This window comes from Ochlerotatus camptorhynchus, unplaced genomic scaffold (genome assembly GCF_037179485.1).
Source record: "Ochlerotatus camptorhynchus isolate MF236.1 unplaced genomic scaffold, CSIRO-AGI_Acam_v1.1 ptg000150l, whole genome shotgun sequence".
Taxonomy (NCBI): Eukaryota; Metazoa; Arthropoda; class Insecta; order Diptera; family Culicidae; genus Ochlerotatus; species Ochlerotatus camptorhynchus.
In genome coordinates, this window is record NW_027040640.1 from 3,100,812 (window position 1) to 3,126,305 (window position 25,494).

The 25,494-nt window shown below is 42.3% G+C and overlaps 2 protein-coding genes across 3 annotated transcripts in view; both read right to left on the reverse strand.

Annotated features, from left to right (window-relative positions):
- Positions 1 to 25,494, reverse strand: part of LOC135701165 (SLIT-ROBO Rho GTPase-activating protein 1-like) — a 278,720-nt gene that overhangs the window by 113,965 nt on the left and 139,261 nt on the right. Inside the window, exon 1 of one of the 2 annotated variants that reach the window (XM_065221906.1) lies at positions 2,101 to 2,265. The exons of the other annotated variant lie outside the window; for it this stretch is intronic. Coding sequence (XP_065077978.1) covers positions 2,101 to 2,176 — 76 coding nt within the window. The 5' untranslated portion in view covers positions 2,177 to 2,265. Of the gene's footprint in view, positions 1 to 2,100; positions 2,266 to 25,494 lie in introns of those variants that run through there. 2 annotated transcript variants of the gene reach the window in all.
- Positions 1 to 25,494, reverse strand: part of Dip-C (dipeptidase C) — a 557,142-nt gene that overhangs the window by 81,532 nt on the left and 450,116 nt on the right. The gene's annotated exons all lie outside the window — the stretch shown is intronic.

Sequence of the window (25,494 nt, forward strand, 5' to 3'; positions counted from 1 at the left end):
ATTCTAAAAATATTTTCTGCTGTATTTCACCAACGATTTAACTCAATTTTTGAAATGCTGCGCAATGGATATTCAAACATTTTGGACACACTGTGTCAATACTTTTCTTAACTTTTGGAAGATTTAAGCAATGCTAATAAGTTATTTGTTTTATCTAATTTATTTAAACATGTAATTCATAAACATTCGGGTACTTTCAATAAATTCCAGATGATCATACTGACCGAATTTTACAAGAGATTGGCACATCACTTTGATTTCAATAGCATTATGTTAAAAACAGGATTTTTTTTAGCCTTCCAGATTTTTCCAGATTTTATATTTTAACTGGTCCAGATTTTTATGAAAATGAGCTGGCAACGCTGGTTGGGTGACAAGTTGACAAATGAACAACATTGACATGAATCCGATCGACGTTCACACAGGTTCAGTTTTTACCGATCTGGGTGGATTGTACCCAAATTTGGGTAGTTTTGAAGTAGCGTGTATACGCAATGTAAATTTACTTACCACGTCGACCACAGTTTAATGAATTTTATAGTCATTGAGCGGGAAGGCGGGAAGCAATGAGTACAGAAAAAGGTTGCGCAGACCGTGAAATGTGTTTGTTTTGTAAACAAAAAAAAACAACGCAAACGCAAGTAGTGACGTCACTACTTGCGTTTATCGTACAGTGGTTTTGTAAGTGATTGCTTTACTTCGGTAATCCACTCCTTGAGCGGGAGCACGAACGGAGAGTAAAACGAAACAAACGAACAAATTCATTCAATACGAAGACGTGGTTGTGTTTGCGTATGATTGTATTTTCTACTTTTGACATTATTTTCCATCGCTTTCGTTCAGCAGAAAACTCGAACCTCATCGAGACCACGCACATCACCGCATCAAAATTGCCCGAGCAGGACGGGTTGACACTTATGTTCTCTGTCTACTCAGTTATCAGGTCGACGGTATTAGCAGCGTGACGTCACGAATGAACTCAGTGTTCATAGGATGAACTTTTTGACTGTTCAAAGATACTTTTTACAAGCACTTAGGGTCTGAACCATACGGCGATTTTTTTTTTTTTTTTTTTTTTTTTTTTTTTTTTTTACTTTTTTTTTTTTTTTTTTTTTTTACTTTTGGTTAAAATTTGACAGATGGAAGGTTATCGATTAACCCTTCTATCCGAGCATGGTTATTTCTGACAGACAAGAAGTTAAATTTTTACAACCGTGGCTCGAAAACCGGTCGATCGACAGCACGGAAATTTTCGAACATGGAAAATAACTTTCGAAATGTCACTTTTAACCACGAGATAAATTTAACTCGGCAAACGCTGTGTTCCATTTGGAAAATTTTCACTTAATATTGACACTTCGAAAATAAATTAAGATGTTCGAAAATCCCTCTGGTGTTGATCGGCCGATTTTCGAGAAAGCGTCTGTCAAAGTTGATTCCTTGTATGTCAGAAATAAGTCTGTTGGAATAGCAGGATTATTTGAAAATTTTCCATCTGCCAAATTTAAGTGAAAATTCACCAAATGGTACACAACTTCACAATGCCTTAGGCTGTGTTCCATTTGGTGAATTTCCACTCAAATTTGATTGATGGGAAATTTTCAAATAAATCTTTGCTATTGTACCAGACTTATTTTTGACAGACCAGGAATCAATTTTAACAAACAAATTCTCGAAAATTGGAAGATCAACAACAAAGGGATTTTCGAACATTATTATTTATTTTCGAAGTGTCATATTTTAGTGAAAATTCACCAAATGTAACACAGAAGTTTTTTTTTTCAAAAAAAAAAATATTTTAAAATTACCAAATTTAAATTTGAAAATTGTCGAGGAAATGCACGGTGAAAGGTTGTTGCTCGCGAACATTGCAGAAGTGTGGTTTACATCTCACTGCAGACTGAAAAATTATCGATAAAATCTACCTAAAAAAAATCGTGAGTAATATAATGTGTTTAAAATGTTGGTCAACCTGTCCTATGAACAGGTTGAACAGAAAGACGAGACGCCACTGATCATAGCATTTTCTCATTAAATCTACAATACCAAGGAACAAAAGCTGTCCACCGAACATTAAATACAAGCTTATCAAACCAATACCTGGAAAAACATCGCGAAATTCCGGACTCGGCTGGTGAATCCATCCGTTTCGTTGTTGTATGATACATTGGAACATGTTTGAGCTTCTTGTTTCTTCTTACAATAATTTCCACGGAGAAAAACTATTTAGAGCACAATATTTCTTCTTCCTTCCTTATCACCGACAAAAACAAAATCAAAACTGATGTGCGTTGCACTTTCTTCGACAACAATTTGAGCTTCAAAACTTGGCTTTCCACCTTCTTTCTCACGATCGTTTCTTCAAGCTATCATCAGCTATTATCAGAAAACCAACCAACCAACTGACGACGGATTAGAATGTGCGCGCCTATTCTTCGTTTGGGATTTGAACTCCCGACCTTACCGCCGTCGCACCCCTCTGGCTGATGATCTGAATGCTTTCGATTGGCATTTTCCCTCCTCACAGGCTATCTCACACCATCGTAAACAAACGTCGTATTTCATTCATGAGCACATTTCTTCTTATCATCAAACCGATTCTCGCCGTCGTTCAGTAACCGATTATCACCATCAAAACAACTCAAACATGCATACACTTCTTGAACTTTGGTGGTGATCTTTTGCTTCACTATCTTCTTCCTGGAGTAGGTACCGCCGAAAAAAAAAATGTTGCTGTTGATGAGAAGGGAAAAAAATATTTCGGGTTAATAAATCTTCTGCCAGGCAGAAGGTCTCTTCGTTCCAGCAGTATAAATTGTGCACTTTTCCGTCGTCACCACCGACCACGATTTACCTTCCGTTGGAGAGTCAGAAAATTATGACCCAAGATAACCGACGCCACTATAAGAGCGCGCGAAAACCTTGATCCAGTTTCGAAGGATTTCTCGCGCGAGCTGCTCACAACTCACAAGTGTATATTTATAGGCTCGTGGATTAGATTTCCTTAACGGTCGAGAATTCAAATGTGCCGACCTCCGCAATAAACTTTGCTCCCGTGTTTATCTGAAATTGGCCACTGTTCAACGTTTAATGCTACCCCAACCAACCGAGCGAACCGAATCAAGAATCACGCCAAGTAGACCAACGCGGCGGCGGCGTCGTTGCTGGAGCGACTGATGGTGGAATCGGTATAAAAAAAACAAATCGACAACCGAAAGCCGGCACCGTCCGGAGTAGACTGACTACTGAGCAACCAACCCAAGTCACGCTACACTCGTACACCGCAGCCACAACAACACAAAAGACTCGCATAAAAGCAATGTTTAGGGCCAAGCCGACGACACGAGCAGCGAGAGCCAATCCATACGGGCACGGATTGACTCTACTTCTGCATGGCTCTGTGTAGCATGCCTAGCTTGAGCAGAATGAATGAAAATCTCCATCCGTCCCTTCGTCCCATTCCGCCGACTCCCGTTCGAATCCACATCCACTCGCAGCTCACTCACGTCGCTCACGAAATTCTCGTCGCCTCCGTCGTCGTGTTGGCAATAATGACGAACGTGATGAACGAAAAGCGATACTCGGGTATTACAGCATAGGCACTAAAATATAGCATTATAGGCACACAACTTCACCCCTAAGTAGTGCGATGCTATGAACGCAATCGTCTACACTTATAGGATATGACTATAGGGCAAGATTTGTTTTTTTTTCGCTTATACAGGAATCCCCCGAATTGCGCGGTGGGTGGTGCAGTGTACCCAGCGCTGTTTCTCGGTTGTCTTTAAACCATTTGAGCTGATTTTTTTTTTCTGTATGTCATTAGTGTCAACCATCAACCAAATAACCCAGGACAGGGAGGATAGCCAAAATGGGTGGACTGCACCACCCTCCTCGCTATTCGGGGGATTCCTGTATTTGACTCGCATGCAGACAGCATATGTCGGTGTCAGTAAAGTTGAAACAATAAAACGAAAATAAACATCGAAATGACAATCCAGAAAAATGTGTACAATAGAATTCATCTGGCAGTGTTCATCAGACCGATGGAAATGTTGAAAGGGTTCTTCTTCTTGACTAAATATGATGTACCAACTGGATCAAAACCCTTGCCCTCAAATTAGGGCTTGTTGATGCCCATTTTTTTTTCCTTGATTTGTTTTTTGTCGATCTTGTTTTCCGTGCTGAGCACCAATGCTACCGACGCCAGGGAGGCAGCTCCCACACCTGGACCCTACCTATCGACCCATCAACTCATGAACCGGGGACCAACGGCTTTACTTCCCTTCCGAAGGAAGACGTGATCAGAGATGTTTTGCCTCAGAAAATCCCGGCGACGCCGACTGGGATTGAACCCAGGCACTTTGGGGTGAGAGGTAATCACGCTTACCACTACACCACCGGCGCTGCTGTTGGTGCCCGTTGTTCTAAAAAATTCTGCGCGCACAAATAAGAGTAGTTCCTCGCGAAATAGATAAATGGTCAGAAGAGAGTCTTTTTGATTTGCATGAAACTTTGTTTATGTTTTCGATCGATGGAAACATGAATTTTTCGCAGATATTTAGACAGTTTTGATTGTACCAAAATGGTACCAAAGGACGAGTTATACCTATAGTTATAGCTATTCCATCTAGAGTTATGTAATTTAACTATTTTGTTTGTACAGGGTGTCCCACATCAAATTGCATCACGGAAAAAAACGCTGTAGAAAATTACCTATCAGACCGATCCTTTTCAAACTTTCAGACAGTAAAATATAACCAATTAGTAAGCTTTTGGCATATTTATTTCATTCAACTTCAACACCATAACCATACGTTCGCACCATACGCTTAACTCCACTCATTACGTTCTGTACAACATCTGGCTACAGCTTCTTATGTACGGAAACCCACTTTTTCTTAATTTTTTTCCTCAGATGTGACCTTTTTGGGATGCTTCCGTAATGCCTACTTCATAATAGCCTAGTGTTTTTCGATGGGCCTTAGTACCGGTGCGTTGGGAAGTGCATGTCCTTGGGTACGAAAGTGACCCCGTTGGTTTCGTACCACTCCAGGTCAACATTTGAATAGTCGCACTAAGCTAGATCCGGCCAGAAGATCGTAGGGCCCTCATGTTGCTTCAACATAGGAAGCAGACGCTTCTGTAGACACTCTTTGAGGTAGATCTCCCCGTTTACAGTCCCGGTAGTCACGAACGGCGCACTCCGTTTGCCACATGAGCAGATCGCTTGCCAAATCATGTATTTCTGGGTAAAATTTGAAAGTTTCTGCTTCCTTACTTCCTCCGGAACATCAAACTTGTGCTGGACGGTGAAACACAGTAGCCCCGGAAGCTGCCGGAAGTCCGCCTTGACGTAAGTCTCATCATCCATGATGAGACAATAAGGCTTCGTCAGCATCTGGGTGTACAGTTTCCAGGCCCGTGACTTTCCCACCGTATTTTGCCGTTCGTCACGATTTGGAGACTTCTGCACTTTGTACGTATGCAGTCCCTCCCGGTCCTTGACTTTCTGAACGAAAGACTGACTGACCGAAGCATTGGGATTCCGCTTAAACGCTTTCACGACACGCTTGTGATCCTGGTCACTAATAGAACATCCATTCTGACCGCATTTCTCCTTCCATTCGATGCTCAGAGTTTCGTAGTAACGTTTAATCACACGACTCACCGTTGACTGCACGATTCCGAGTTGTTTTCCGATGCCCCGATGAGAGAGTTGAGGATTTTCCAGGTGCTTGCGCAAAATCAATTCACGACGTTGCTTTTCGGGTGACGCCATTTTTTCCAACTGACGAAAAACTGACAGCGATAAAAATCGAGGGGGACGACTCTATCTACGATGCAGAAAAGATTGTGTTTTGCTGTGGCTAGCTGCGCGCACGCTGGGTAGATAGAAAGAAGATTGATGGCGATTCTAAAGATTTCCTGCAAAAAGAGGATGCGCGATGCAAGTAGATGCGACAAATGAAAGAAGATTTTTTGAAGATTGATTCGCTAGTGTGAGATTTGTTGAGCATCTTAACTTGAGATTTAGATGTGTCGCCCCCCTCGATAAAAATACAGTGTACACAATACACTCTAAACTACTTCTACCCAAACTTTCAAGAGAAAATACCCAATGGGTTATTTTCTACAGCGTTTTTTTTTCTGTGATGCAATGTGATGTGAGACACCCTTTATTACTTTTGCGTCAATTTTCTTAAACTAGTGGAACTGAAATTCCCTCTATTGTTGGAGGTTACTAGACTTCGTAGAAATGCTCCCGCATTTTGCTAATGTTCATGAAAGTTCCTGAAGTTCTCGGCTCTTCCCTTAAGTTCCACAGACTTCCATGAAGTGCTCGAAATGTTTCTGAAGATCTCTGCACTTATGACGGTAATGGTCTGATAGAGAATTCACGATCACATTGACCTTCCCGGACATGTTCCGGTGTCCCCGGGTATGTTTTCAATTCTCGACAAGAACCAAAACCCGTCGTGCGAAACGCACTAGGGGCAGTGGAACATGCCTGGGAGGGCCAATAACGGGACTGTGGACTGTCTAAGACCATTACTGACCGTGCAAAATCATGAAGTTTGATATGTTGCACGACAGATTTTGGCTCTTGTCGAGAATTGAAAATATACCCGGGGACACCTGAACATGCCTGAGAGGGCCAATGGGATCTTGTGTTCTCAAAAAGACCATTACTGGCAGAGTTCAGCAAAATCATAAAGTTTGATATGTCGCATAACGTGTTTTGGTTCTTGTGGAGAATTGGCCACTTACCCGGGGACACCGGAACATGTCCGGGAAGGCCAATGTGATCGTGGACTCTCTATAAGACCATTACCATAATAAAATATTATATGTCACACGACGGATTGTGGTTCTAATCGGGAATTGTCCACTTCCTCGGGGCACCGGAATATGCGCGAGAACCCCAATATGATCGTGGACTCTCAATAAAGCCAAAACTGACAGAGCTACGTAAAATCTTGAAGGTTGATGTATGGCGGGTTTTGGTTCTGATCAAGAATTAGGAATTTCCTTGGGGCACTGGTACATTGCGAGGCCCGTCAGCGGTATTCGGCTCTAGAGAGGGAAGTTAAGCGTTCCTGTATACGGGACAAGCGAGCATGGGTGGACTCCCTGGCTGATGAAGGGGAGAAAGCCGCAGCAAATGGCGATATCCGCTTCCTCTATAATGTTTCACGACGCCTGAGCGGGGCAAGGATGAACAAGGATGGACTTCAAACAACGATTTTTTCAACTCTTTTGAGTTGACTACTTTTCTTATGTTCTGCACTAGAAGAATCAGTTTTGAAAAATCATATGATATCGATATTTAAACGATGGCATACTAAGACGTCTTCAGGCTCTACAAATTGGCCATGAGCCCAGGGTATTTCCTTCAACTTCGGGGAACTTCCAAAAACTTCAAGGACTTTTAAGTCGTCCAGGGAACATCGTAGAAATTGAAGAAACTTAGTAGAAATTCTGGGAACTTCATAGACCTTCAGAAAAAAAAAATCGGAGAAACAAGGAACTTGGAAAAGTTCTGAAAACTGCGTAGAAATGGAAAATTTATTTAAGTTTAAGGAGCTTCGTAGAAGTTAAGGAAACATTATTTTATTTAAGGAAGCTCATTATTGATCGGAAACCACTATATAATTTCAGAGCACTTTTGTTAAGCCTCATGGACATGGAATACTTATGGAAATTACGTACAAATTCAAGAAATTTCGTTCGTGAAACTTTGTGGAAAATCAACTAGAAACGTAGAAGTGCAACAAACTTTGTAGATGGTTTGCGAATTTCGTAGCATTCTGAGGAGCTGCGTAAAACTTCAAATCAGTGTAGGGAATTTTAAAAAAAGTTCAAGGAATTTTGTACAAGATCTAAAAATAGTTCAATAAACTTCTAAGAACTTCAGTGATCCTCGCTTCAGTTTGGGAGCTTCGTTAGAGTTTGTCACAGCTCTATGAACTTCTTAGAGATTATGGGAACTTCATTAAATTTCAAGAAATTTTCCAGATGTTCAAGAATATTTGCAGTTGATAAGTATATTTCCCGAAGTGCAAAGATGTTCAGAGATCTTCGTAGGATTACGAGAGATGGAATAAATATGGAATTTGGAATAAATTCAGCGAACTTCGTAGAAGTTGAGGAACACTTGTAAAGGGAGTTTTATAGAAACGTTGCATAAGTTACAGGATATAGAATTATGACAAGTGATCTAATTTAGTTGCTTTTTATTTACATTTGTATTCGAAGAATTTATGGGTTTGAGATCTCAAAACTATTTTTAGTTACACATTCAGAATGTTAGGAATTGTTCATGGACATATATCTTGAACATTTTCCTATGTCATATATGTATGAGATTTATTATGTGTGCACTTTACCATGTTTCAAAGCCAATAAAATTCAAATTTCTAGAATTAAATTTTGGTTCCTATGTCTGAGATTTAACTGATGATGAAATATTCAAAATCTAAAAAAAGCTAGCTCTAAATTCATGGTATTACCTAGTCTTGAGAATTTTCTTACGTTTGAGATGCTTAAATTTAAGAGATCTGGACGCTATGTGACTTCAACACAAAAAGCAAACGACCATTGCTTGTTCAAAATCAGTAAGCCTTAAAACTCTCACAATCGAGCTCCCAATCGTTGTCATGAAATAAATATAATCAAATTTGTTAAACCTTTTAAATAATAGTAAGCCTCAACGTCATCACAGATCACAGAAAAAAAAGTTGCCTTGACCCAATTTGATTGAATAGCATCTTCGTGAGTTTATATTTCAAGACCAACAATTGAAATGGCCTTAACTCCATTTTGTAAACAAACCTTGTAAGGCCATTTCCTCACGAACCGAAACCTTCATTCGCAAACCTAAACCACAATCGGGTAGAGGAGAATTTCCCCTACCTGTTCATTATGTTGGTTTGCCTTTGCGGACTTCGATTCACGAGAAAATGGCCTTACAAGGTTTGTTTACAAAATGGAGTTAAGGCCATTTCAATTGTTGGTCTTGATTTTACCGCAGTTTATAAAAAAAAATGCATCAGGACCCCCCCCCCCCCTAAAGGCCCCCTGCAGATAAACTTTCTAGCTACGTCAATGACAACTTCTCGAAGTTTCAACGGTCAACCAACCATCAACATCTCGGCATGATCCGCCAAGGGTGAGCCGCGTTACTCGCGTCAACACTGAAGCTCCATCATTGCATTGCATCCGAAGTATGAAGTCCAACAAAGCCCCGGGGGTCGATCGCATATCAGCAGAGATGCTCAAAGCTGACCCCATGCTATCCTCACAAATGTTGCATCAACAATTCGTTAATATCTGGGACACCGCGACTTTTTCGGCCGACTGGGGATCCAACTGAATGCGACAACTGGCGAGGCATCATGTTACTGTGTATTGTTCTCAAAGTTCTGTGTAAAGTTATCCTCAATCGGATACAGGAGAAGATCGACGCGACTCTCCGACGCGACTCTCCGACGCGACTCTCCGACGACAGCAGGCATCTTGGAGCAGGTCAATGAGTTCCAAGAGTCCCTGTACTTGGTATTCATTGACTACGAAAAAGCTTTCGACCGACTAAACCACGAAAACTTGTGGGGCGATCTGAGACGCAAGGGAGTCCCTGATAAGATCGTTAACCTCATCGAAGCGCAGTACGAGGCTTTCTCATGCAGAGTGTTGCACAACGGAGCTTTGTCTGACCCGATTCGGGTAACCGCGGGTGTGAGGCAAGGATGTATATTATCACCGCTACTGTTCCTCATCGTAATCGACGAGATCATGGTTGGAGCCGTTGACCGTGTACCGAACCGTGGGTTGCTGTGGCAGCCTATTACTATGGAGCATCTCAACGACTTCGATTTGGCTGATTATGTTGCGTTAGCACAACGGCGCTCTGACATGCAAAGTAAGCTCGATGACCGTGTGTAACGCTCCTCTGAAGCAGGTCTAACCATCAACGTCAACAAGATCAAATCGTTGGATGTCAACACGGAAAACCGTTCCAATTTCACTGTAGCTGGGCAGTCAGTGGAAAAAGTCGTGCACGGATTAAGAAGGCGAGGGCTGCTTTTGTCAGTTTGCGAAATGTATGGAGAGCGAATCAGATCAGTCGACGCACCAAACTCCGAATTTTTAACTCGAACATGAACGCTGTGCTGTTATACGCCAGTGAAACATGGTGTGTATCAGCGGAGAACACTCAGAAGCTGCAGGTGTTTATCAACCGATGCCTGCGGTACATAATTCGTGCCTGGTGGTCCCACAATTGGATCTCAAATTCCGAGCTTCATCGTTCGTGCCATCAGAAGCCGATAGAGACAGAAATTCGTGAACGGAAGTAGAGGTAGGTCGGCCACACACTACGACGGAGCGGAAACGAAATCTGCAAGCAAGTACTGGACTGGAATCCAGCAGGACATCGCAACAGAGGCAGACCCAGAGGCTCGGGGCGGCGGAACCTAAACAGTAAAATTAAGAACGATGACGGAAGTTTGACTTGGGCACAGGTCAAGGCCAAAGCTAGTTATCGCCCACGATGGAAATCTTTCACAAAGGCCCTTTGCACCCCTGGAGGTGCGCAGGATCGTTAAGTAAAAGTGGTACCTTGTCGGGGCACTGGGAAATGCCTGGGATGGCGAATATGACCGTGAACTCTCAATTAGGCCATTACTGGCCGAGTTCTGAAGAACCATGGAGTTTGATATGTCACACGACGGGTTTTGGTTTTTTGTCGAAAATTGGCCACTTCTTCGGGGCACCCGAGGGAGCTAGTGTGACCATTGTCTGTCAATAAGGCCATTACCATCCGAGTTTTTTAGATGATGAACTATGATGTGTCGCACGACCAGTTTCAATTCTTGTTTAAAATTGACCACTTCCCCGAGGGTACTGCCAATGTGAACATGTCATCTAAATAAATCAATTACCCACCGAGTTAAGAAAAATCATGAAGTTTGATATGTCGTACGACGAGCTTTGGTTGTTGTCGAGAATTAGCCACTTTCTGGGGCAGCGTAACATTTCTGAGGGCGCTAGAACATGCCCGGGAGGGCTTGTATGTCCGTGGACTCTCAATAACACCAAGATTTGTAAAATCATGAAGTTTGATATGTCGCACGATAGGTTTTGGTTCTAGATGAGAATTGGCCACTTCCCCGGGGGCACCGGAACACTCACGGGAGGGCTAGTGTGACCGTCGACTCTTAATAAGACCATTACCGGCCAAGATTTCTAAAATCATGAAGTTTGATATGTCGTACGACGGGTTTTGGTTCTAGTTGAGAATTGGCCACTTCTTCGGGGGCACCAGAACATGCCCGTGAGGGCTTATATGTCCGTGGACTCTCAATTAGACCATTACCGGCCATGATTTGTCAAATCATAAAGTTTGATATGTCACACGATAGGTTTTGGCTCTAGTCGAGAATTGGCCATTTCCCCGGGGGACCAGGACGTGCCCGTGAGGGCTTGTATGTCCGTGGACTCTCAATAAGGCCATTACCAGCCAAGATTTGTAAAATCATGAAGTTTGATATGCCGCACGATAGGTTTTGGTTCTTGTTGAGAATTGGCCACTTCCCCGGAGGCACCGGAACGTTCCCGGGAGGGCTAGTGTGACCGTAGACTCTCAATAAGACCATTATCGGCCAAGATTTGTGAAATCATGAAGTTTGATATGTCGCACGATAGGTTTTGGTTCTTGTTGAGAATTGGCCACTTCCCCGGGGGCAAGAGATGAACTAGCCTATGGCTAAAAATCTCTATAATAAAGTAAAAAAAAAAAAAAAAAAAACTTCCCCGGGAACCCCAACGGGAACCGGAATAACTCCGGAACCGTGTATTGATCAAAATATTTTCGGATGGATTCAAAAAACTTCAATAGATTCCCGGCAAAATGCAACTTGTTGTGAAGAAAAAGATTGATAAATTATGTGTTTAGAGTTAATTGAATTTTGAAATCTATGCAAATTTAGACGTTAGGCACGCAAAGGTTAATATTGATCAACCCACACACTGTTCAGTGTGTAACGAAAATGGCAAACATCGTTTTCGTCACTTCTCGCATGACTGCCGCAACGCATACTGAAGCGTGTTAATTATTAAATAATTCTAATAATTGTTTTTCCGTGACTGAAAATCAACGAAATTTTGCTTCACATCAGCCCTGATAAAGCAGTTTCCAATTACGTCGTCAAAGTATGCTCGTGATCTGCCGAAAACACGCCATCATGTCATTACTGGCTGATAGAAATATCACTGTAGACGGCGCCGGTGGTGTAGTGGTAAACGTGACTGCTTTCTCACCTCAGTTTGTCTGGGTTCATTCCGAAGCGAAAAATCTCTGTGGTCTCGTTCCTACGGAAGGGAAGTAAAGCCGTTGGTCCCGGTCCATGTGTTAATAAGAGCGATGTCTACCCAGGAGTGGAAGCCACCTTCCTGGCCATTCGATTGCCGTCAATGGATGGCAATCGGTGTCCTTCGGTGATTGACACAACACGGTAAGAAAAAAGTAACCCAACAGTAAATTATTTTCACTCATCTCGGCACTATCCAGTATTTTACGATCGCTTATGGTCGCCACAATCCGGCTGAGTTTCTGGTAGGGAACGTAAGATTTGAAGTTTGGGTTGTGTCGTTTGACGTGTAAACGATCAAATTTGAACGTTTATACGTAGAACGACACAACCCAAACGTTAAATCATATGTTCCCTACCAAAAACTCAGCCAGATTGTGGCTGCCATAAGCAACCGTAAATGCTGGATAGTGCAGGAAGCCAAAAGTAAGTAAAGCGGATCAAAGCAGTTTTCGTAATTTGTATGGAATTTTTCACTCGCTTTCTACTCGGATGTTGACAACATTAGAAGGAGAAAAGGAGACAAACAATTGAATAGTTGCTAAAAGTGAACTGGTCGTTGGGTACTTTTTTCTAACCGTGTAGATTGTGGAACTGAGACCGACAATAAATAAAGGAATCATGAAGAAGAAGCCGACATATAACGCCTTTTTCACCTTCTAAAATGTGATTTGTGTGTGCGTGAGTTTGTTTCCCATAGCTACCATTAATTAAACCTCACTCAGTTTTCGTGTGTCCAGCCGATGCAAACATTTTTGCCATTTGGAAACTTCGGAAGCTAGACGATAATGGAAATTAAAAAATATAAACCCTCCATCAGCGGTTCGGTTGGGTTTAGAATAATAACAGGATTGGATTTCGTTTTGTTATGAATAAAATATAAATTGATTGTGGATTATCACGCGATTAAGTCTCGCCAATTTCATGGGCTTATAACCTTAAACCAAAGGCACACATCAAACATGAAAGCAAGATTTTTTTCCATTAGAAACAGAAGTTCAAACAAAACAAATGCAACAAAATGAAACTCCCCATACCAAGATCAACAGCAAGATTGTTGAACCCAGAGCCGAATCCTTCGAGACTGACCATTTTTCACTCTCTCCCTCAACAAATGAACACAGGAAGAATCAAAATAATCCCCGTTGCGCCTTTTTATATTCTGCTTGACCCATGTGGCGGAAGCAGCAGTAAAGCTCGAACAAAAGAAGCTTTTCCAAAGAATACATTTTCCCCTGCTCAGCTACATAAAGCCATTCAGCAGGATATGTCAGTTGAAGAGTGCCACTGTCGTCTCGGCAAGAGGTCATCGTCAAAAATGTCCATTTGAGGCGAACTGTCAGACAGTGGGAGCAGTGTTGCCAGTACTAAAGGCTTCACTCCTCGTCGTCGGCATCGTCGTCGGTCGAAAACAACAATCTGCATTTCACACATTTTCCACACTTGCTAACCGGAACGAACAATGCAAAGAAGAAGCAAAGGAGAAGGAAAAACAGCAATGACAACAATTCACTTTCATTGAAAAGCGCTGCACGGCGGAGAAGCATAATAGGTGCTGGTATGACTATTATTAGTTGCGGAGAGAAGTTGGGGTTGCGGGGTGGGGGAAGGGGGTTTGTTTCGCTAACACAGGTCGGTTGGTTGATTGCAAGTGATTTCAATCTCGTGGGTTCACTGGAGCTTGGCAACCTCAGAGTTAGTTTTTTTTTTATTCAGTGTATCAGACTGGCCACAATTGACTGAAGGCATACGATAATGGTTGGAGGGAAATGAGAAATGCATCACGTGCAATGAAAAGTGCATTGTTGCATGATGCACTCCACACACAAACACTGACTAGTTGGTGAAGTCGATGGTCGGAAAAATGGTTTTGTTGGATGGCCAAAAGAGAGCGGATCGGGAACAAAAGGGATTTTGTTTGTTTTGCCAAATGCATGCAATGATGAAAAGATTTGAGGCCTCCCTTAGCTTAGTCGGTAAAGGCGCAGCTACAAAGCAAGATCATGCTGGAGGTGGCTGGGTTCGAGTCATGGTCCGGTCAAGGATTTTTTGGTTTTAAAACTTCTCGACTTCTCTGGGCATAGAGTATGATTGTACTTGCCACACAATTATACTAATGCAAAAATGGTACAGGTATCGAAAGCTCTCAATGAATAACTGTGGAAGTGCATCTAGAACACTTAGTTGAGAGCACGCATTAATCTGATATGCGTAAGCAAAAATCTTGGAATGCGAAGAAGTCGAAGAAGAAGAAGAAGAAGAAGACTATGAAAAGATTTTCAAATAATTTTAAATATCTAACAAAACAGGAACGTCAACAAGTCGATAAAACGACCAAGATGAAAGGTTACGTCTGATTGTATACGGCCTTTCTTTTGCTAGCTTTATAGATTCAGGGCTGGTAGCGAATTACGTTTTAGTGACTTGGTCCCTTTTTTCAAGTCAGTCACTAAAAGGTCTCCTTCAAGTCACTTTTCTTGTAAACAGTCACTATTTTGAACTTGTTTTGCATGAATTTATTTCAAGATTGATCATTCTTCTTGCAATGTGTAGGATCTGATAGTCCAATTGATGTTCTAATTACCGAACAAGTCAAAGGTAGTTGGAAATGCTCAAGTCTCCGGCAAGGTGACAGATAACCTTAGTTTCACGTACCCACTTGCAAATAGTAGATGTCGCCACACGACGTAAACAAAGGGATTGTTCTTCACCGCCGCAATGGTATTTCTCTATGGAAAACCAACTTTTTGTTTCACCATGTGTAGATGTCAAACAACAGACAAGAATGCCATATGAAAAGAGCGAATGTATAATTTTCGTGGTAAAATTAAATAAATCCATACAAATTGAACCGAGTTTCCTCTTCTTATATCATCGAATGGCAAAAAAATACTTAGGTTTCTTCAGTTAGTTTTTCTCTTATGGGGTAAGTAAAGTAAACTGCTGAAATTGAAAATTAGTCAAATTGCATGATATATTACATAGTTAAGCTTAAAACATTCAAAGTGTTTTTATTTTACTTCATACGCGGGGCTTCAGGTACTGATGAAACGTCCCTAGAACTATTCCACAGCCGCAGACAGTAATGAGCAAAGGCGGGCGCACACTTTTTGCCTATAGATTTGAAGACATACTTCAAATCTCCGCGTACATCGTTCGGGTTAGGCAAAAGGTGTGCGTTTGTCTTTGTACTGTCGCATTAATGGCCCTTCGCTCATTTTCAACTTCTATTCAATTTTCATACTGCCGTTCTCTAACGGAACTATCCACCTACCTCTAAGATCATTCTTTAGCTAATAAATTATACTAAAGCTTTCTGTTAGGTAGCCTTCGAAAGACGCTTAAAGTTCACCAGTGTACTCTTCTAAGCTAGTACCTCAAATAGTACATTTTGCAGTACTAGCTGCATATACAGTATCTCCATAGAGGCAACTCTAAGACTAGAAGGTCCCAAAGAAACGTGCTCAACTTTTTGGCTCAGCTCAGGTACTATCTTCGGTCCCAAGCTAGTCGATTCACCCCTCGAAACGTAGGAAAATCCAATAACCCCTCATTTTGTCTGTCAAAAGTTCATAGCGAATCAAAACAAACATTGTGTAGTAGTAGAATTTTGACTAGAATGGGATACGTTAATCGATTTGCTTGGGGCCAATAGGCTAATCAAGTAGTGAGCCAATTTAAAATCGTTAGTTTCGTATTGATTGTTGGTATCTCCATAGAGGTAACTCTAAGACTAGTAGGTCCCGAAGAAACGTGCTCAACTTTTTGGCTCAGTTCTGATACTATCTTCGGTCCCAAGCTGATCGACGCACCCCTCGAAACATGGGAAAATCCACGAACCCCTCATTTTGTCTGTCAAACTTTCATAGAGAATCAAAACAAACAAAGTTTAGTACTAGAATTCCGACTAGAATGGGGTACGTTAATCGTTTGCTTGGTACCAAAAGGCTAGTCAAGTAGTGAGCCAATTTCAAATCGTTAGTTTCGTATTGATTTTTGGTATCTCCCTACTCCGGCTCTCCTTAATTGGACATCACGGTCTCTTATGGAGCTTTTTCTTACAGGGTAACTTTGATTTGTATGGAGTTGACAGTCAGATTATCAAATTTGTCGGATTAGCGGGGGGATACTGTAATAAATACGCTCTTACTCGCTGAAAAACCATTATTTTTTTGTTCATCATCGACGATGAACGTCTAAATCACCGATAGTATCCTCGCTCAGTTCTCATTTGTTTCGGTTAATTCGATGACAATCACATATCTAGATAGAGCTGGAATGAGAGCGTAACAGCATTAGTAAACAATGACTTCTCTTATTAATTTCTAGGAATTCAAGGCACGCCTACACAAACCAACTTATCCATCGAATAGAAAAAGTCTTCCCCTACTCGATGGTGATATCGATTTTCCAGGGAGAGCCATGACTGTCGAGAAATCATCGAGAGACGTCATAGTTTACAAAAGCTGTTACGCCCTAATTCCAGCTTTATCTAGCTATTTTCGTTTTACAAATCATATGCTTAAACTTTTGGTTCTGTTCTGCTCAAAGACACACGAGACTACAAAAAAAGTTTCATAAACTGATTATGAATTGTGCATACAACTGAAAAACCAAAACGACATTTCTCGCTGGCATCACTGGACTTCCTATGTCACTAATGTTAGTTTTGACGTCAGACGCGCGTTCCAATTTGGTGGGTGCGCGACGGCAATGAGATGAATTTCAAGCTTGGATTTTATTTATTGTACATCATTTCCGCATTCGCCCTAGAGTCGAGTTTCGAACGCCTTTGGATACGGTTGTGTCCAAAGTTTGCTCTCTGTTTTGTGCGTGCATTCTCTTTCATAGTTTTCGGCTGCATTTGCCGGATTAGCGCCGGCACTCTGCCTCCCGGACGGTTATACGTGTGTGAGTGGTGGTTTTCTCGCTTTTCGAGAAGTTTTAGAATCAAGAAAGAAAACATGATTCATCATGTTTGCAAAATTGCAAGCATCAGAAGATTTGGCGCTGCGTGGTTTGATTGTTTCTCCCGTTCCAAAAATTTGTGGCATCGCGAGTGAAAATTTTAATTTCAATTTATTTACGTGGTGATGAGAACGGCGCTGATCTATTGTTAGGGTTTTGCGAGGTGCATTGCTTTTGTGCACTGAGTGACTTGAAAAAGAAAAGTGAAGAAGTGAATGCGCTCCCGGGTGAAGTGATTTGGTGAGTACGTTCCAGTTGAAGATTGTTGACAAATGTATTTGTGGTGATGCAAATTATGGTTTAGATGACGCATGGCTTCAAACATTTTGTGTATCCAAATAAAACATATTACATACTAAATACGCACAGGGCATCGTCTGCTGACCATTGCCGCGGGTATATCGTGGGAGTCCCAGGTACCCGGTTCAAGCTTTAGTTGGCGGCGGTGGCTCTTTTTGACATTCTACCCCCTGAGTAGTTAGTGTGAATAAGGGCGTCTATGTGATGTTTTGCTGTACCTGTTGTGGACATCTAGTGCATCCTGTTCCCTTAACTTGTTGAGGACACCCTGTCTTGCCTCAAAAGTTACCCTTTTTGAAGTACTAGTCTTCACAACATAAAGGGCACCATTACGGAGCATGAGATTTGATCAAATTATTCGCAGTTCTACTTGTCCAACGCCCCCGGCTGGGTGAGGGATAGAGGATGACAAACACACACACACACATTTCCGCATTCGCCCTATTCAAATAACCCTTCTGAATCTTTTGAGTTTGACAGAACCACCAGCACCAAATTGTCGGGGTACACTGGCAATATACTGGACTTGTCTAGTTGCCCCCGGGTTGGAGATGCTTCTAGAGATGCTTAACGCCAATATCAGACTTAAAGTGATCATTTTATACTGTTATAGTAAGACAGTGTGAAAATTGTATATACAAAGTAGAAGGCGAGCAAAGGACAATTTTGTGGAAGGTACGAATCGGATCGAGCATTCTCTTTACCAAACTCACCCGTTGGTGGAGGGCGGTAAGGGTTATTTCCCCTCGCCCAATACAAAGATCCTGGGCGATTATGAAGGGCAAGCTCCGGAAAACAGGGAAGGTCTTCAACAACAAGGATTTGGAGAAAGAGTGGATGAAAGTGTGTAAGAAAGGTAGCGCATGTGTTGCACAGGATCTGATGGGTAGCGCTATGTCCAAGGTGCGGGCCTAGGAGAGGAGGTTGAATACACCAACTTTGCAAAAACATATCTAATATGTGTTAATTTATTCCCTAAGAGTTTCAAAAATATCCGACTGAAAATTAGTTTTTGGTGATCATTTTTGACTGTTGAATTTTTTGAGCGCACAGTCTTTAAACCTGGACTTGTTGACGTACAGGACCGCAACTAACCCATCCTCACCGAATGCATTATCGCCATCGGAAGCCATGTTTGCTAGACGGATTCGAACAAACCTCAAGCCCAATTGCCCAATATCTCGCTTAATGTGAGTCATAGAGTTTCGATGTTTTCGACAACATTTCTCAACACTTCAAATTACACAACTTTGCCACAAAAACCATACGACTAGGATGCTCCGTTCAAAAAATAGACTCGAGCGCCACCTATGTGGCGTAAAAATGAACTAATATGAAACATTCAAAAGATGGCGCTTTTAGTATTGAGCAACTTTGTGGAACATTGTATCGCTGTAGAAAGCAAACCAACGGCGCTAGAGGTTTTGGCCACGCGAATGGCTTCGCTGCCCCACTGTGCGACCGCCAACACCATGTCATCAAGATCAAGAGCAACAGCCAGGAAAGCATCGATCTTTCAACCGGAATGACCTGGTCTACGTTAAGATATACAGCAGAAATGCTTGGAGTTGGGTTACAGGCACGGTCGTTGAGAAGCTGGGGCAAGTTATGTATAATGTATGGGTTGACCACCGTCGTCTAGTACGGTCGCATGTGAACCAGTTAAGGGGTCGTTCATCGATAAGTCCTGATCGGATGCCGAAATCAAGCGAGCCAGCAAAACCCAATACACCACCACTGGATGTTCTGTTGCTTGAAGAATGGAGTTTCCGAGAGCAGAGCCAACCAATAGCCTGACCAGCAGTCATCGCTTCTAAACTTCCATCGCTATCACCGTCGCTGGAAGAAGTTTCTCGTCCAGCAGTCCTTCCGAACCTCTCAACTCAATCATCATCAACTGCGTCCTCCAACATAGGATCAACATTATCCAGCACACCTGTGGTATAGCAGCCTCGACGAAGGATGCCTGCGCGGTTCACAGTGTAGCTTCGATTCTGAAGGGAAAGAGGAGCAGAGCTGGGAGCACGGCCTCAGACGGCCAGCCTCCTCGCTTTACGGCTAGGCTCATTCATGAGAGCTGAGCTGTCACTGCAACAGATTCCACGTCAGTATCAACTGTCATCTTCAATTTCGCTCTATCATGATGAAGTATGTTTCTAATGTTTTTTTGACGTAGGACTACGTCTTTCATTTCGATACTGGGGGTACACTTTGTGATAACCGAAAATGGAACATGAAACAAAATTATGAAAGATTTTGAACAATAATAACTCAGCTGCTTCTGGACCAATTTCAATAATTTTAACACCAATCGATCAGAAATTTTCCGACGCTTGCATAACGTGAAAGTATTTAAAAAAAAGTGGTAATGTCAATCATTGTCCAATGTACAAATAAAAAGTCATAATGTTATCACTGTTTTCATGAAATAAACGTTCTTCCCAAACCCAGTCCTCATAATCGAGTACCACTTGGTTGCACATCATTCTGCTTTAACCTGAAAAAAAAATAAAAGAGCGCTGTACACGCTAACTTCTGCTTACTCACCAGGTGAGTCGATCGTACTCACTTTCGTCCGATGTATCGAGCTGTCAAAAATTGAGTAAACGAGAAATGTCTAACTGAATAAAAGCCACTCAGTCAGCAAAATCCTGGACTTGGAAAAAATGCCAGTCATGTCGGAGGAAACCTCATAGGAAATGTTACTCAAAACCAGCTGAAATGCCTTCAGGTAAGTACGAATTGCTTAGGGAAACGGTGTTGAACCGTTTCCTGCTCCGGTAGAATGTATCCGGAGCAGGCAATTTCCATTTCCTTGAATAAAAATCAATACAAAAACCCTCCCCGCAACTGAAAATACCGCCGTGTGGATTTGACTCAGTCTACGTGAGAACGTCGTTTACTCAAAAGTGAGTCAACATAAGGCTTACTCAATTGTGAGTAGGCATACTTGCCGCTGAGATGAGTAAATTCGACTCAATTTTTAGTTGACCAGAATAAGCGTGTATGGCTTTAGCTCATTTTCGCTTCGGACGGCGTGGTGAAAAGCAATAGCAGCAGTAGGAAGGTGGTGGCTAGTGCAGTCCTTCACACCCAACAAGCAACAATTGACTGGTCGTGGCAAAGGAGGAAAAGGTCTGGTAAAGGAGGCGCCAAGCGTCATCGCAAAGTTCTTCGAGACAACCACCATCGGTCGTCTGGCTCGCCGTGGTGGTGTCAAACGTATCTCCGGTCTGATCTACGAGGTGTGCTGAAGGTGTTCCTGGAAAATGAGGTCCGTGATGCTATCACCTACACTAAACACGCCAAGCGTAAGTGGCCATGGATGTCCTGTTCAATAAAACGGCTTATAACAGTAAAGAGTTGGAATAGAATTTATCTGTGCCTGTTTGTCCATATTCAGAACCACAGGCTCCCAACGACCACACAAAATGCTCTCCAGAGTTGTAGTCTTGAAACCAAGCTTGGAAGCAGGGGTGCAAATGATTTTGATTGATTCTCTTAATCAACTTTCTCTTTGAAAAAAATTACTACAAATTTGGTACGCCTACAATTCAAAAACGGTAAGAGTTGAGATAATAGATAATTTATCAATTAAAAGAACTAAATGCTCTTCACATTTATTCCATCCACTAGCGGTCCTACGTCAAGCTTCCGTTCGTGCCCTTAGGCACATACCCTTCTACTTTTTTTTTTTATAAAGTTGAATAGTGTTTTGAATAGCGTTTGATTCCCGTTCGTATTTTATTAGGTGGATAAGGTAACGGCCGCTTCTTCACGGACGCATATTCAACATTGCAAGTTTAATGGCTTAGAGGATTCTTCAAGATAGCATTAGGGCCTACAAAACTATGATAAAACCAAAATTGTTCTTGCCCATAAGAAACAATTATACCAAATTTCACGCAAATCAGAGAAGGTCGATTCAAAAATTCACAGCACTGATTACAGCAGTAGGGTCTTATCGATGTTCTACAAATCGAGTCACGTTCCCTCTCAACCATAAAGATTGTTAATCAAAAACGGTGCAACTGATTTCTGCACGCTTTTTTGCACCGGGAATTGAAATCTGACATCAGAGAGTGGCATCGAACGTCAGCCGGCCAGGTGCAATAAAAAAATAATTCCCAATCAGGACTGAACTGCAACAGTGCCCGTAATCATCATCCCCCCGCAAGAGCTGCAGAAAGTGAAAGTCTCCACATCGACGCTGCTATTATTGACTGGCAGAGTGGTAGTTGTCTGGTTAGATAGAAATAAAATTGTTTTCCAAGATTGTACTCACATCTTGCATCAGGTGTCACGTACAGCTTTACCCATTACAGTGCTGCTGCTGCTGTAGCAGGAGATTGAGGTGCGACCACACACACCACCAATTGACCGGGTTAGGCGGAATCAGGAAGCCTTCACCACCGTCGGCGGTGGCGTAAATGTGAAACAATAAGAAATGTAATTTCAAACTTAATTATTTTCCTCACCCGACCTGACCCCCCCGCGTGTAGAATTTGATTTGGATTTTTTTAATGACCTCCTGGTTGATGGTTCGGTTGGTTGGAATTGAAACCAGGAAGTCTGTCTTGCCTAACCTTTTGGGCTTCTGGGCTTTTGTGATACGGTCGTCGTCCCCATTGTGTGACCACTTTGCCACTATCGTCACCATCATCATTGCCAGCGTTGTGTGGTGGTCATAAAATTGTGTGCATCTATAGCTATAACTAGCAGCAGTCTACGGAAAGTGTAGATCGCTTGGATTTTTGTTTTAGCGGAGCTGAACGAAAGCCATAAAAACAACACGAGGGGGCAAAGAATCAAAACATTGTCAACAAGTTGATGGCACGGCCCCTGTCAGGGGTTCGGAAGGCGATGAGTGATTTGACAAAACATGAGTCGTTTGCCAACTCTGGATCCAGTTAAAAAGTGATACGTTTGATTGCAACTACTCCTGTATATTTTGGCTTGAGATTTGTAAGACGAATAATGGACTTGTGGACCACTAAAACCTAGGAATGGCATTCTGATTGCATAATAGCTTGAAGTAGGAAATAACTTACTGGATTGAGTTACTCACTCGAATCGGTTCATTTAATTCCACCCAAACAAACTCGAAACAGCGCGGCCGCGACCGTTCAATCAATTTCAAGAAAATTAACAGCTGTTGCATGAGTAATGGCCTAATGGGATAATTGTGCGAATATTCATTTTCGCCTCGCCAATAAGCTAAAATTGGAAAATTGTCCGTTCTGAAATTAACTGCCCCAGCTCAACTGAAACTCAAGCACCATTTGCCAAACTAAATTCGATCGACTTCTATATGGCACAGACAAAACGGTTGAGTTCAGAGTCATCAATGGCACGTGTCCTTTACGTAACGGATATTCGGCCGCTGATGGGGCCGTCCCTTGTCTGCATACAAATGATCCTTTTTCCATCAAAAGAAAGGATTCGGCAAGCGAAAGCATTTCGAGGCCGAGAAAACGTGACCACTTTGCTCGTTCTTTTCCCAGTGCAGTAGTAAACTTTTCCATCGGATGTCCCCTCTGTCTAGACGACGGCGGCGGTGGCGGTTCACCACGACAAATGTTGCCTCTGTCGCCGTCATCAGCTTAGGAAAATGACCAAACTTTGAATCAATTCGTTTTTCGTGCGGGGCATAACAGGAACTTCCTTTCGATCGTCCGCTGGGGTCCGCATCCGAATGGAAGCATCACTCAACAACAGCAAGAAGAAGATGAACCCCCCGTCAATCATCGCCTAATCGTTTCTATTACCGATTGCTGGATGCTATTATCGCTTGAATGGGCGACTTGCAATCGGTTGTGGTTTCCTATTTTCCCTCCCAACCATTTCGCATTCAATTGACGTGGCGTCACCGCCCCGTAGTTTACAGGGCGATCATACGCGATCATCATCTATGCGAAGTCGTTGCCGTGTGTTTACAACGGTTTGATTGTTTGTTTATCACCAGCAGAGGAAAAGAGGCACAGAGAAAGAGTGGTTTATGTTGCCTTAATCGATAGTTATCGGCTGACAGGGGTTCCACCTACTTCCTATGAGATTTACGACTTGAGGATGATTGCAGTTACGGTTTCCGGCTGGAAAGCGTGAGGTGAGGTATCTAACCACTGAACCATCAATCAACCATCAAGCGAAAGACATCTTTTTGGATAAATGGATTAAGATTGTTTTGTTTGGTGCAAAGAGGCTCATTCAAGCGAGTAAGTAACTCATGTCATTAAGTAGCTCACTGTACTGAGTAGCTCATTTGATCAAATATTTGTTCAAACCAAACACATGACGTAGGACTACGTCTGTGATTTCTATATGGGGGTACAAAGTGAAAACCGAAAATGAAACATGAAACGAAATTATGAAAGATTTTGAGCGTTAATAACTCAGCTGCCCCCGGACCAATTTCAATAATTTTATCACCAATCGATAAGCAATATTTCTACGCATCTGCTAAATAAAAGACTTTATCATTTTCCTAAATTTCACTGCTGAAAATTGCACGAATGTGCAACTGTTCCTTTTATAGTTAAAATTATCACCGATTTCCTGTGAAAAGCGATTTCCCTAACATAGATTTCAAAGTTGAATTCCATCCGGTCTCACCAAACGGTGTTTATTCAATCACTGCGAGGAAAGTGGTGGTATTCTCCAGTACACAACGAAAGGCTCCCGCAAGCAGCTAGCTATCAAGGCTGCCCTCAACCGCTGATCGGATTCAGTCCAATCACCGTGTGTGGTGGTGTCCGGTCGTCTGCATCAGCAGCGGCAGTGCTTCGGCGCGTGGCATTGAACATTGTTCTCCAGCACACAACGAAAGGCTGCCTGTAAGCAGCGAGCTGCACCCCACATCTATGCCAAGCGTGCACCCTCATTCCAAACAACATATAGCTCACCAGACTCATAAGTGTTTAATACCCTAATAGCTCAGCATTACTCAACCATCACGGATGTCAGTTCCCATATCAAGATAGACCTGGGCGTTAGGGCGTAACAGCTTTTGTAAACAATGACTTCATTCGATGTCTTGAAAGTCAAAGATTGCCCACGCAAATCAACATCGCCATTAGGTAGGGTAAGGCTTCCCCTACCCGACGGTAATGTTGATTTGGGTGGACGTGCCTTGAATTCCTTAAAATCATCCAGAGAAGTCATTGGTTACAAAAGCTGTTACGCCTAATTCCAGCTCTATCTAGATAGGTTTAAATATAAAATACCATGTTCTTGAAGGCAACATTGGGGGTGCAATTTCAAAAACCAAAGTCGGTCGCGGCATGAAAGTTTTGATTTTTAATACGCCAATCGATAGGAATTTTTTTTACGATTCTGTTAAAATTAAGACTTTATCATTTTTCAAAATGTCTCTATTGAAAATTGCACGAATGTGCAGCTATTGCTATGATAGTTAAAATTATCACCGATTTCCCTAACACCGATTTCCCTAACACAGATTTCAAAGTTGATTCCCATCCGGTCTCACCAAACGGTGTTTATTCAATCACCGCGTGGTGAGTGGTGTCATTCTCCAGTACACAACGAAAGGCTGCCTGAAAGCAGCGAGCTGCAGCTCACATGAGCATCCATAGAAGGAGGAAGAAGCCGCACCGCTATTGATCGGAATCAGTAGCTCTTCGTGAGTCGCTGTGGGCCTGCAATTTCAAGCGCGTCATACTAAAGAGTATAAACAGAGAGAACCCCGCTCAAATTCCAATTCCTACACAAAACACAAGCTCCTGCTGCAGTTAACAAATAAGATTTACTACATAAGACCACGTAGTCCTACGTCACCATTGCGCACAACCCCATAGGGCTGTCCCTTGTAGTTTTTTTGTATGTAACTCATGTGATC